At 44.2% G+C, this 13,203-nt stretch overlaps 1 protein-coding gene across 2 annotated transcripts in view; it reads left to right on the top strand.

Annotated features, from left to right (window-relative positions):
- The window catches only part of LOC147722552 (serpin B6-like), a 276,708-nt gene that overhangs the window by 180,789 nt on the left and 82,716 nt on the right, over positions 1-13,203 (top strand). For both annotated transcript variants that reach the window (XM_086965073.1, XM_086965074.1), the window contains exon 6: positions 2,934-3,101. In XM_086965073.1, the coding sequence (XP_086821199.1) occupies positions 2,934-3,101 (168 nt within the window). The remainder of the gene's footprint in view (positions 1-2,933; positions 3,102-13,203) is intronic.

Here is a 13,203-nt window from a genome sequence, read left to right as displayed (position 1 = left end):
GCCTGTGTGTGTGTGTGTGTGTGAACAGTGCCTGTGTGTGTGTGTGAACAGTGCCTGGTGTGTGTGAACAGTGCCTGGTGTGTGTGAACATGAACAGTGCCTGTGTGTGTGTGTGTGTGTGTGTGTGAACAGTGCCTGTGTGTGAACAGTGCCTGTGTGTGTGTGTGAACAGTGCCTGTGTGTGTGAACAGTGCCTGTGTGTGTGTGTGTGTGAACAGTGCCTGTGTGTGTGTACATGAACAGTGCCTGTGTGTGTGTGTACATGAACAGTGCCTGTGTGTGTGTGTACATGAACAGTGCCTCTGTGTGTGTGTGAACAGTGCCTGTGTGTGTGTGTGAACAGTGCCTGTGTGTGTGTGAACAGTGCCTGTGTGTGTGTGTGAACAGTGCCTGTGTGTGTGTGTGAACAGTGCCTGTGTGTGTGTGTGTGAACAGTGCCTGTGTGTGTGTGTGAACAGTGCCTGTGTGTGTGTGTGTGAACAGTGCCTGTGTGTGTGTGTGAACAGTGCCTGTGTGTGTGTGTGTGAACAGTGCCTGTGTGTGTGTGTGTGTGTGTGTGTGTGTGTGTGAACAGTGCCTGTGTGTGTGTGAACGTGAACAGTGCCTGTGTGTGTGTGTGTGAACGTGAACAGTGCCTGTGTGTGTGTGTGTGTGAACAGTGCCTGTGTGTGTGTGTGAACAGTGCCTGTGTGTGTGTGTGAACAGTGCCTGTGTGTGTGTGTGTGTGTGTGTGTGTGTGTAGTGCCTGTGTGTGTGTGTGAACAGTGCCTGTGTGTGTGTGTGTGTGAACAGTGCGTGTGTGTGTGTGTGTGTGTGAACAGTGCCTGTGTGTGTGTGAACAGTGCCTGTGTGTGTGTGTGTGTGTGAACAGTGCCTGTGTGTGTGTGTGTGTGAACAGTGCCTGTGTGTGTGTGTGTGTGAACAGTGCCTGTGTGTGTGTGTGTGTACAGTGCCTGTGTGTGTGTGTGTGTGAACAGTGCCTGTGTGTGTGTGTGTGTGAACAGTGCCTGTGTGTGTGTGTGAACAGTGCCTGTGTGTGTGTGTGTGTGTGTGTGTGTGAACAGTGCCTGTGTGTGTGTGTGTGTGTGAACAGTGCCTGTGTGTGTGTGTGTGTGTGAACAGTGCCTGTATGTGCGAGAAGTGCCTGTGTGTGCGAGAAGTGGCTGTGCGGACAGTGGCCCTGTGTGCGGACAGTGGCCCTGTGTGCGGACAGTGGCCCTGTGTGCGGACAAGGCCCCTGTGTGCGGACAGTGCCCCTGTGTGTGTGTGCGGACAGTGCCCCTGTGTGTGTGTGCGGACAGTGCCCCTGTGTGTGTGTGCGAGAAGTGCCTGTGTGTGTGAGCAGTGCCTGTGTATCCCTGCACCTAAAATCAACCTACTTGTCATGAGGCCCAAGGTTAGACACACAAGCACAACTGTTGCCACCCGGCTGCTCTGACCCTCCATGCAGAAACACATTCCTGCTCTGGGAGGTTTTGTTTTGTTGCTGAACAAGATATGAGCCCCTTTGATGAGATGAGGAGAATGCGGCAAAATGTGGGACTGTTTGTAAGCCAGTGAAAAGAATTCAGTTTCGTACCTGGACGTTACGGTCTCCAATACAAACGCACTTATATACATTGTGGGATAAGGAAGACTGTGTGTCTCCTTGTCGGCGCACGACCAAGCCAGCTCTTCAAAGGCCAACACTTGCACATGAAAGGATGCAGTCAAACGCGCACCCACCAAACTAACTGCAGACTGGTGAACGCGCCCTGAACATCAGGGTTCAATGACCGCAGCACCCTGACAGCTCGTAAGTGACAATTTATTGCACTCCCCTGCGCGTAACCGCACAGAATATGCAGGAAGTGCACAAACTGAAATCCATATGGCCTATTGCGTGAAGGCTACTAGAAACACAGCACTGCGAGGACCAATTACCATGCAGATGCCAAAATAAAATATGGAAAAATCTCACGCAGTGAGGAATTTTTACTTCACTATTCTGAGCCCCGTAACAAGACGGCTCGGAGCTCCGCCCCACTTCTGACAGTGGTGACGTAGGCCGAGCCCTAAAAAAACAAAAGCTTGCTGAGACTTGTGCTGATGTCCTGGGGTGTTTTCACACCGCTAAATGGACGTCTGCAGTTCAAACCCTCAGAAAACAAGCTGGAAATGCACTGTTTATGGTGGTTTTCAGCTCGTTTTCCCTGCCACCGTGTTATATCGGCTCCTCACCGAGAGAGACTGTGTGATAGGAGCTGATTGTGTCACACAGTGGCACCATGTGAGGAGGCAGGTATGGGTGTATTGTGCGGCTCCTCAACAAACCGCACTCCACTGATGCTCTTACAGCGCCTAGCCCCTTTGCTACCAAGTGCTTTCACTGGCTCACAATCTAGGTGTGCTCATGCTGCAAGACTGGGAATTAAGCAGTCTTAGACATGAACCTGTACTATTTGGTGGTGCTATATTGTTTTCTGTCAGCAAATCCTGTCTGTGTGGGTCCAAAAGATTATCATTTTGTAGTAGTTTCATTACTTGTCTCGGTTTAGAAGACGTCACCTCTGGCATTGCTGAGAAGTCCTCTATGTAAATGTCTGTTTATATTTCATCACATTTCTGTAGAACTCTTTACAAATGCGATTACAGTTTTTAGAGATAAAGAAATTGAAGAGCTGCGATGTGAACCGGATGAAATAGGTTGTTTAGTGCTGATGCCACAGCTAAAACTTAGGCCGTATCTGGAAACCAGTAATCCACGCGCAGCCATCACCCCCACTGTGCGCGTATATGTCGCTTGCCTATGACCGCAAGGCCCCAAGAGTTTCCTAATACATGTAGAGAGACAGCATGCACCCACCTCTGAGGTAAAGAGTATGGACATATTGTCTGGTAAAGAAATGGAACTAAACATGTCTTTTTTTTTTTTTTTTTTTTTTAATCTCCAGAATGAAACAAAGCCAGTCCAAATGATGTTTAGAAAGGGAAAATATCCTATGAGTTATATCGGAGAACAACAGACGAGGATCATCGAGCTGCCTTATGAAGATAAAGAGCTGAGCATGATTGTAATGCTTCCCGATGACATCAATGACGATTCCACTGGCTTGGAAAAGGTAAGAAATTCTAGTAGTGCCAAATTGAATAGGCTGGACTAGCAACATGGATCTGACGTGGCTAATTAACAACTTTTCTTTCAAGGCTTAATTCTTAGTTAAACCTCATTACCTTCATGTTAATATGCTAAAATGGCACTTTTCAAAATGGTGCTCTTCCTCACAACAAGTGTTTCTCGATTTATTAAGAAGAAATTGGACCAGTGACTGAGTGTTTTTGGATGCACCATTTCAAGCAGGATCAGACCATGAAATTACTGCACTCAGATGCCTTGTTAACCTCTTCGCTGCTGATGACGAGCTCAGCTCGTCATCAGCCACGGTGGTCGTGTGCGGATCACGAGCTGAGCTCGTCATGTAACGCGGCTTTTTCAAATTTGCTGCACACAGCGGGAAAAGCCGCCATAGCGATGCGGTTAACACCAGATGGAAACGTGTAAAACCATAAACTGCATCAGTTACACAGTGTTACTGTATTAGCATTTTACTGCAGGTGGGGCAGTCCTCTTGTTGGCACATTAACTCTATGGTTCAAGGAAGTTGGCTCTTCAGGGTTTAGTTTATCCCACTTGTCCAAAACAACCTCTGTATACCAGCCCTGGAACAGTCAATCTAACAGTTTAAGTCAACCTTACAAGAAAACAAGCTAGGCAGAAAGGGTGCCAAACTTCACCCTACTTACCTGCCTGAGCTTAGTAGGGTGGTCAGCCATCTAAAACTGAAATCAGGAGACAGTATAAGGTTTCTGGAGTATAAGGGGATATTCAGCCTTTGTTATAGAAAGCAGGCAATCCTGTGTGTGTACGTGCTCCCTCTGCCTTCTGCAGACCTCTTAGTGTTCTGTAGTCTAGGCCTAATGTACTTCCACTTGCCTCCTATATTTCTCACTCTGGAGAAGCAGTGCATGAAGGCAACACACTCCCATCTCCAGAGATGTTGTATATGGAGGATGATTTTGTTCTGTGCCATCTATTTAGTGAAATTAATTCCTGAGAACAAATGTTATCCTATATTGCTAATACCCCAGGCTGCTGCCTGTCATGGCTCACAGTTTTCTATCTTAATGAACTCTATAGATCTTATATTAAAGATCTGTGAAACAACTGCCAGCTTTCTTTCGACTGTAGTGGATCCTTTCAGTATCACCCACCAATGTGCATGAGGGTGGACTTTTCTATTATGGTGATCACTCTTTTCAAGTGAGTCTCCAGGTCATCGTCTGCAGGATAGATGTCAACGACATAGGATAATGCCTCATCATCATACATTTGTAGTAACTCTGTTACCCTGGCTGAAAATAATCCTGGGCTGTTCTTGAATCCCTGTGGGAGACGACAAAATTGTTTTTGGGTCCCCATGCTGGAGAAAGGGGTGAAATATCTGCTTTCAGGTGCTATGTTTTGACAGAAGAAGCCATTTGAAATATCTAATGTTTTATATTTTTTGTGCACAATGTTATTCATTAGTGCTGCACTGTGTGAGTTTTGTACTGCAAAAGTTTTACAGCAGGAGTTTAGATGTCTGTAGTCCAAAACTAGACGATATGAATCGTCTGGTTTGGAGACGGGAAACAAAGGATTGTTCATTTGGGAAGTGCATGTTTCAATCACCCCCTGACATTCAAGTTGGTCTAAAATTTCTTTTACTTGTTTTTTAGCTTCTTGCTTAACAGGATACTGCCTCTGTGCAGTAGGTTGATTTTTTTTAACTGGATTTTATGGTGAGGAGAATCCTCATCCCATCCTACATGATTTTTATATAATGCAGAGGCTTGGGCCACTGCCCATTTTCTATTTTGTCTATTTTTTATGAATTGGAATGTGATTTGCGAAGGCAGGTATAATCATTTCTTCGCCATGTGGGCACTCCCTGACAAACTCTGGTGGCCAGCCTTTCTCTGCTAGAAAAATATCATAGCCTTTAGATAGATTCTCCCCAAAGAGACCTTTTATTTTCCTAGTTTTATTTCCCTCTATACGTAATGTTATTTCATATAGTTTATGGGGGACGCTCACTCGGGTGTCTGCAGTTTCCACTTGAATGTATTCATTCGTGTCCACTGTGTCCAGAAGATTCTTCAGGATCTTGTGAGCTATGCTCACTTCTGCTGTGCTGTCTAGCATTGTTTGGGCCCACTCTCCATTTTTCAGTTGTGTCCTCAGGATTCTCTGCATGTTTTATTTTAATAATGGCTACCTTCTTTGTGGGAGATTGTAATTTTTTACTTTGATGAGCAGGTTCTTTGTCTTTGGACTTGACATGCTCTTCTTTATGTTCTGACCGTCCTCTTCTTTCCGATTTCTTTGATGAAGTCTGAAAAGATCGAGAGGAATGTGTATCAATATCTTTATCTGTCGGGTTTCCTCAAATTGTCCCTATTTCTAAGGTTGTATCTTTTTTCAGAGGGCTCCCTTTGAGGAGACTTGTCACCCTCTTCTGGAGATCTATTTCTTCGTTGGGGAGACCTTCTTCTGGACTTAAATTGTTTTTCTCTGGGAGTGGTTTGTTTGTTACCCTCCCACTTCTTTTTTTGAGAATTGAGATTATTTTTAATAAGTTTTTTCAGGATTTTCAATTAGTTGGGGTTTTACTGGTTTACCACTCAAACTATCTCTGCCTAATTCTTCATAGGATTTTTCAATTATTTTAGCAAGCTCAAAAGGTTGATCTGTTATCTGTCTCCTTCAATTTTTGGCGGATTGCCACACATGCTGCTTCTCCTTTTATGTTGGCTAACAATATAGCCGAGACCTGCTTAAAGTCTTTCAGTAATTTCATACCCAGAGTTAAAGCAGGTTCGGGACCGTATTCATTTTGAATCTGTCTTAGTACATCTGGTGTAAACGCCATGGACAGAACACCATGTGTTTTTGTGTAGATAGAAGCAAAGACTGTGCCCCAAGTGTCACAGTCCTCCACATGTGGTGCGATCCCCATAGGGAGACAGTCAGAATTCTGTGTTTTCCGTGAGGGGTAGTATCAGGAAATACTGCCTCTATCTGAGTGATTTTTTGAGCTAACCAGAATGGAATTTGTTCCCGTTTTGCGGGTGTTTTACCAAGACATGATTGTATATTCTGTGGTGTAATCTTGTTTGTGTTTCCCTGTTGAGGGGTCTTTGGGGAATGTTAATTGTAGGTTGGACTGTTGAAGTCCGCATGACATATTGAACCAATTGTCTATGAATTTTAATTAGTTGTTTTAGCTGAACTAAAAGTTCTCCGCCTGACATTTCTTCAATGTCCGGATGTGGTGCGTAGCTGGCTAGAACCGGCCATGTGGCTCCTGGTCTACCTAGTGGACCGAGCCTGGTAATGTGATTTTGATATTTTAGGGCGCCATTAAACAAGAGCAGGTGCTCTTGGTATGTTAGTGGAATTTCAACTTCCTCGAAAGCAGAGTATTCCGCTGGAGATTCCGCTATTTCGTAATAGTGGAACTCATGTGTTACAGCATGTGCTGCTGGAAAATTTATCCAGGAATCGAATACATCTGTCTGCCGAAATTCATGTGCCTCTACCACAAATATGACTGTACCGCCTCTTGATGATACTCCATTTTCTATAAGTTTTATAGTTATGGTTTTTCTTATATTGACCAGGATGATTATTGCATCATGGTCGTTATCTCGGACAAGTGTGTCGTCCTCTGCGAGTTGAACTACCAAAGCAGCTCTCTCCCTTTCGCCCTCACACTGAAAGTTTTGCAGAGCAATTTTTGAGGAAACAAAGATTAGGTGCACAATATTTAGGAACACTGTATCCTTCAACGTTGACTATACCGTAAACTAATACATAGGATTCTCATCCTACTAAGTTCCGGCGGATATTAACCTTTCACCCACTCCAGACGTCTATTGGAGTTTTTACAGGAAAAAGGGGTCTATGTGAAAAAGCACGACTCAGTTACTCTAGTATCTTGCGTTAGATTATCGCCTTACCAAACATTGGGCGCCATGTAGTGTAGCTCCGATTTTCCCAATAGGCTCTGCGTATTGGAATAACATAAACAATAGTTTAGACGTAGGACTGAGGTCGACTAGGTCTCTATTGAATATGTTAGACTTAACTTGGGTATGCCAGCTAGCTCAGAGGTCACTAGAAACTTTCTCGAATGAACATGGAGGAGTGAACTTCCCTAATTAGACAAGAAGGGATTCAGCTTCTGACAACCGCATAAACAGGACCACTTTGCTCCCCAGAATAAGGAGTATATCTCCAGAGTCGTGTGAAAACAATAGATAGCTATTTCACTCATCAATCGTGCATACTTAGTTTCACCAGAGTGCAGAGAAATAGTGAGAAGGGCATTTTCAATAAAAGGTGTTATTTATTGAGCAGTCTTCTTTCTCATGCAAGAGAAATGAATTGCCACAATTGCAATACTTGTTATAAAGTAAAGTGCGTACAGTAAAAGGAGTATTATGAAATAATACTGTAAAAGCATTGATATGGTTTCTGAGCCATATGATACTTAAAAGGTATAAAATATATACAGTTACATATAATGGTAAAAGCTTGACTAAATGTGCTCAACTGGTGCTTCTAAATACGCCTACCCCGATGTACCTAACCTAAGCCTAGTACGTGGGAAGGAGTAAATGAGCTGCAGTTTAAGTTAAGTTAGTTTTTGCCAAGAATCTGACTCAAGAATTCTCTAAGGATCTAATCCGCTCCGTACCTTGGTTTTAGAATGAAGGAGGTCTTGTATCTCGCCCTCAGGGCTCGATTTCCCAGTAACCCGCAAGGGTGACTGGAAACACTGGAGCTGGATTTTCTCGGCAGGAGAAAAAGACAGCGTCTTTCTCAGTGCGTCAAAATGGGAGAGACGGCTTCCTTCGGCACTCACATCAGCTTTGCTTCGGATAGGTAGATAGCCACTCTGCTCCACACCACCGTGTGTTGCTTAAGGCAAACGCTGGTATATTTATACCTGGAAGGTGCCATGTTTGACGTAAGGTTGGACATAAGACGTCAATAAAAGATGTCACTAAGAACTAGCCGTTATTTCAGTGCTCGCAGGAGTTCTAGGACAAATCAAAACAAAAGCATGGGGAATTCCCAGGTTGCTGGAGGTTTGGTTTGTTGAAAGAACTCGTTGTGCTTTCTAGGAGTCTAAGGAAGTAGCCTTGCCGTATTCGGTTTGCATTGGCTATTACTAAATATGGATTTGATTCTTATGCCTTTATAGGGTATTATTTGTTATAAGGACATAAATTGGGATTATTTAATTAGGGTCCTAGAGACGATATAAATATCTGGGGGTGTGGTTCATGTATTGCACTCAACCATCCGCTCTTAAAAATGCTCTGAAAAAGAAATCAATTGCAATCACTTATGGCTTAATTAGGCTTAATAACAACCTAAACCGCCCATCTGCAGAAGGAATAAAGAAAGTCATTCAAGCATCCCTCCTCCCAATGCACAAATATGGACACCAAGCTTTTCCCGGAGCCTTCTCTGAAATTCTGGAGCAGGCTCAGTGTGTGGGCTACAAAAAAGACTTCAAATTACCGAAATACCTACTCAGACTGGAATTTGGGCTGGTAAAGCAAGCTCTTAACACCCAGGCTGATTTTCTTAAATATTACACCTGTATCTGAAAGGCTCTGGAAAATTTCCTAAAGGCCTGTCTTGGATATATTTTTTAACACAACTGGCTCCCCATGGAACAAGCAGCTTAAGTGAGCGCCAGCAACCACAGAGATAAATCCATCAACACTAGCACTAACCTCCATTTCCTACACAACTTAGAAAAAGACTATAAACAGACTAGTGCAGCTGGCTTCATTTCAACAAGATCAGGCTTCATTAAAATCAACCTCCATCTTGGCCTCGTTAAACTCTTCGTATCTGGTAACCAAACCCCAGCCTTATATTACAAATACCGGACTTCAACCGAGCCTGGGCTAACCAGAAAAACGGAGGAGCTGTAGATCATACAACTACAAATGGGAATCATGGTTGCACCTTCTGTGCTGCTGCCCCACCATAGCCCGTGAAAAGAGAACTTTACTCAGGGAACTATTACTGAGAAATGGAGCACACACTTGCTTAAAGGCTTTGGCTAAAGGCTTTTCACACACACATGCCTCCACCTTGGCCCGTTCTGGAAGATTTGTACAAAGACGTAGCGATGCTCTACATCCTCATCCTGATCCTGGATCCTCTCAATGCCCCTACAAAACCCAGAAACTGATATCGGACTTTACTATAAAGATACAGGGAGATAAACCAACCTCTCCACAGCATTGACCATCTTAGGTCATTCAGTATTATAAAAGCGAGCTCGCGGCAGGAGCCTAGAGCAACTTCACAAGATCGGTACCCATTCCAGAGCTAAGAATATCAGCAAGGGGACCCCTCAATTGCATTTCATTTACGTACACCCTTAAAGACTTTAAATGGCACTAGTACATTTCCCTATTCCTATGCATTACAATGTGCTGCTCCTTTAATCATCTATACACGCTAGCTACAGACATTTCTACTGTACAAATCACAAACTGCACAAAGCACACACACTTTAACAGTTAAAGGGACTTATATCCAAGTGCTTGCGGGTAAAGGGGCAGAGACGAGTAACAGATTGTCAACGGGTCTCCAACGGGGGATGTGTTCACGGGTGATGTGACGGTGCAATACCACCTACAAGCAATTTTAAGGCTAGAATCAAATGTATTGTTTCAAACTAAATCTTTAAATGGATCCCTGAGTACTTGGCTTTTAAATGCAATTGTAGATTTAAGTCATGGTCATTTTATTGGTATGCAATGGTTTTAATTAACTTATGCAAATAAACTAAACTTCAAAAGTAAAAAAGAAAAACAAAAAAGAAAAAAAACTTCATACGCTTTCAGGACCACAGGAGAGAAGAGGCACCCAACAACCAGAGTGGTGCTGGGCTTGAGGAGATAAATAGCATTGTCCTGTGTGCTGCACCAGCAATCAGCCCTCCAACATTGGTATGCAGTGATGCTACAGCGCATGCTAAGAGAAGATGAACATCCAGGAGTGTTGGTAGGCCTGATGCTGCTGTTTCACTATGGTGAAACAACTAGATGTAGCACATCTTGTGCAAGGAGAGCAGCATAAATGACTCCTGCTTAGGATTCCATGACTGGATGATGGACCCTGGAATGTAAGGATCTGTAAGAGGAATACTGTCTGAATATCTGCCTCATTATTTAAAATATTTGACTTGCTGTTTGCTTTATGCTTGGGGTGGCTGAATATATTCCCAGGTTTTCTAATAGTCTATAGACTTTGTGGTGAGATAAAATTGAAGTCAAGTAGGCACTAGTAGCCATCTAGCTGTATTCTGCAAGCAGGGTAGAAGTGCGGCAGCATTGAAAGTGAGTGTGGATCAGGGGAAAATTAAAATAAATAGGATTCAGCCTTTCTCCTATTACCGCTTCTTCTCAATCGCCTCGGGAGACTGACCTTTGCCGCCGTATTTTGAAGCCGGATCCATTTCATCATCGCAAGTCAAATCGCATTAACCGTTTAAGTTCAGTCAATGATGAGTTTGAAATAGTTTTAAAACCTTTGTTTCTCATAAAGAGATTAGCAAGTATCTTTTTATTCTTTTTATTCAGATTAGTCAATAAAATCAACTCTTTTTACAAAAATCTCATCACAAAGAATGGTTAGAACAAATCATCAAATAATGCATGAAGCGTGTTCCATAAATGAAATGTTCCCTATTCCTCTTCTGCTTCTGTTTAGAAAAGTCCTTAAGACTTGGCTGTTCTCAGGCATACAGTGAGCTGAACCTCCTTCATGCCTTTTCTGGTCGATGTGTTATCTGTGGTCTTTCTCTTGCGCCTTAATGCCCTTGGGTGATTGTTGCGCTATATAAATATCAAAATCAAATCAAATTACAAAGATTAACATCAGAATTTTAGGTCAGTAGAACACACGAAGAGTTTGTATTCAGAAGCAAAAGAGTGAGATATGAGAACATAAAGCCCAAGAGTCAGATCAAGGCAGCTGAACTCCCCAGAAAGCCTAGTCTGTATTTCGAGTAAATCAGCACACATTTGCAATAGTAATCAGTCAAATAGAGCATCAAATAGTAAGGCAAAGGATTAACAGCGGAGGTACCCACAGTTGCTAAGGTTATGGGAAAAAGTGTGCAGAGAAGCATTTTGCCAAAAAGCAGAGAAACTAATTGGAAACACTCACTAATATAAAATATTGTTGGAAAGTGTGTAGCGTGTCTCTCCTCCTCGGATCCAATCAAACACAAGCGTTCGTCTGAGAACTAGTCCAGCCCTTCCTTTCCCACAAAATAACATGCAACTTGCAAAGTTTCATCACAAAGTTTGTTGCAGACATCATCCGTATGTGGCTCCATATTCATGAACCTCCATTCCCATCGAGTACAGTTTAACCTTCTACTATTAAATGTTTCACTGCGTAAACCATGATCTATGCTTAAAAAAAGGAGAAACCTCTTAATGCAAAATACTGTATAGTAATGCATTTCATTTATATAAAGCAGTAGTACTGTTTTAAAATATACAACTGTACTATTCAGGCATTATGTGAAACCTGGTTGGAAAATAACCTTAATTCTGTAGTAGGGGATCTGTGTCTAGTCCTAATCTAGTGAATAGTCCCGCCCATGTACGTGGACCCCGGAGCAATCAAAAATAATATCTTAAGCTGTCTTCATTGCAGTCCTGCATAGACACTTAAGAGAAAATTAAAGACAATAATGCAGCCTGTACCTACAAGGCTACACTGTCCAGTACTAGAAATGCCAAGGATATTACCAACACATTTAACACAATCTGTCAAGTTTCCCCCCCTGAAGAAACTCTCCTCCCCTCAAAAAGTCCTTGAAATGATAGAGAGGAAGGGATGGACAGAGGAGCCTCCATAGGCGGCCATTATGTGTCTAGGAAAGGGATACCGTGCTCTTTAAGGAACTCTCTAGAGGCCCTTGGTATCCCAGCATGCACAGCCCACTCCTTTTACTTTCAGTTCTTTTTTCCGGCTCCTGCTAGCAGGACCCTGGAGCATTGAGCTCTCCCTTTTTGGGTGTTTTGTGTAATTTTTGACACTTTTAAAGTGTGTTCACTCAACGTATTTTTGCTTCTTCACTTTGCTGGAGTTTTCTGGTGTTTTTGGCCGCTCTTATGTCAAATATACCTGCCTTATTTGATAAATGTCCTGAGTGTGCCAGGAAGAAGGCAAAATCGGATCCACACAGGGTGTATATCCTGTGTCTCCATTCTTCTCACATCCCTGAGGCTTGTGAGATCTGCCAGCAGTTTTCCAACAGGACCCTGAAGGACAGACAGAAGATCAGGCTCCAAGGACTGGAGCATAGAAAGCAGCAAGGTCCAGGTGGGTCTGGGCATGACCCGACCTCTTCCTCTGCCCGTGCATCGGCCCCTGGGGGGGGCTCCCCAGTAAGGAGAAGGCCAGAAAACGCCTCCGGTCTCCGTCGGCGTCGATAGCCTCGACGTCGGCGTCGAGAGGAATGACCACGGTCTGCTCCCCGTCTCCCCGTCTCCCCAAGGCTCTGGGTCGAAGCGACTTCAATGTCGAGGGGATTGACGTCTAGGTCGACGTCTAGGACTGCTTCTTCTTCGAGCCATCAATGTCTTGAGGGTTCTAGAAGGTGCCGGCGCTAGCCGTCGAGGCAACTTCGCCGTCGACTCGACGTTCATCGACGTCAGACGATCATTGATGACTATCATTGACATCAAAAAGGCGCTCAGCGTCGAGGAGGAAAGCATCGTCGTCCAGGAGGCGTTCCAAAGCCTGGACTGAGTCCTCGCTTTCCACGAGTCCACAGTCGCGGCGCCGTCGCTCGGCTACCAGGGGTACGGCCGCGAGGTCTCCCCCTTCAGGTCAGGCGAAGAAAAGGAGAGTGGAAGAGTCTCCGGGCTCAGAGCACTCGCAAGTCTATTCGCCCTCCAACCCAAGGACCCTCCTCTGCTGAAACGGACGCCTCATCCGCCGCCTCCTCCACCACCACCTCCGCCGAGGTCTGTCTCTTTGCCACATCTCCCGACGCCACCACAACCTAGGCTACCGTTCGGCCTCTATAGCTCCCTCTACGGCCCGTGGAACGTCAAAGGCCGCGG

This window comes from Lissotriton vulgaris, chromosome 4_1 (genome assembly GCF_964263255.1).
Source record: "Lissotriton vulgaris chromosome 4_1, aLisVul1.2, whole genome shotgun sequence".
Classification (NCBI taxonomy): Eukaryota; Metazoa; Chordata; class Amphibia; order Caudata; family Salamandridae; genus Lissotriton; species Lissotriton vulgaris.
The sequence above is the reverse complement of the archived record's forward strand: the minus strand, read 5'-3'. Positions and strand labels throughout refer to the sequence as shown.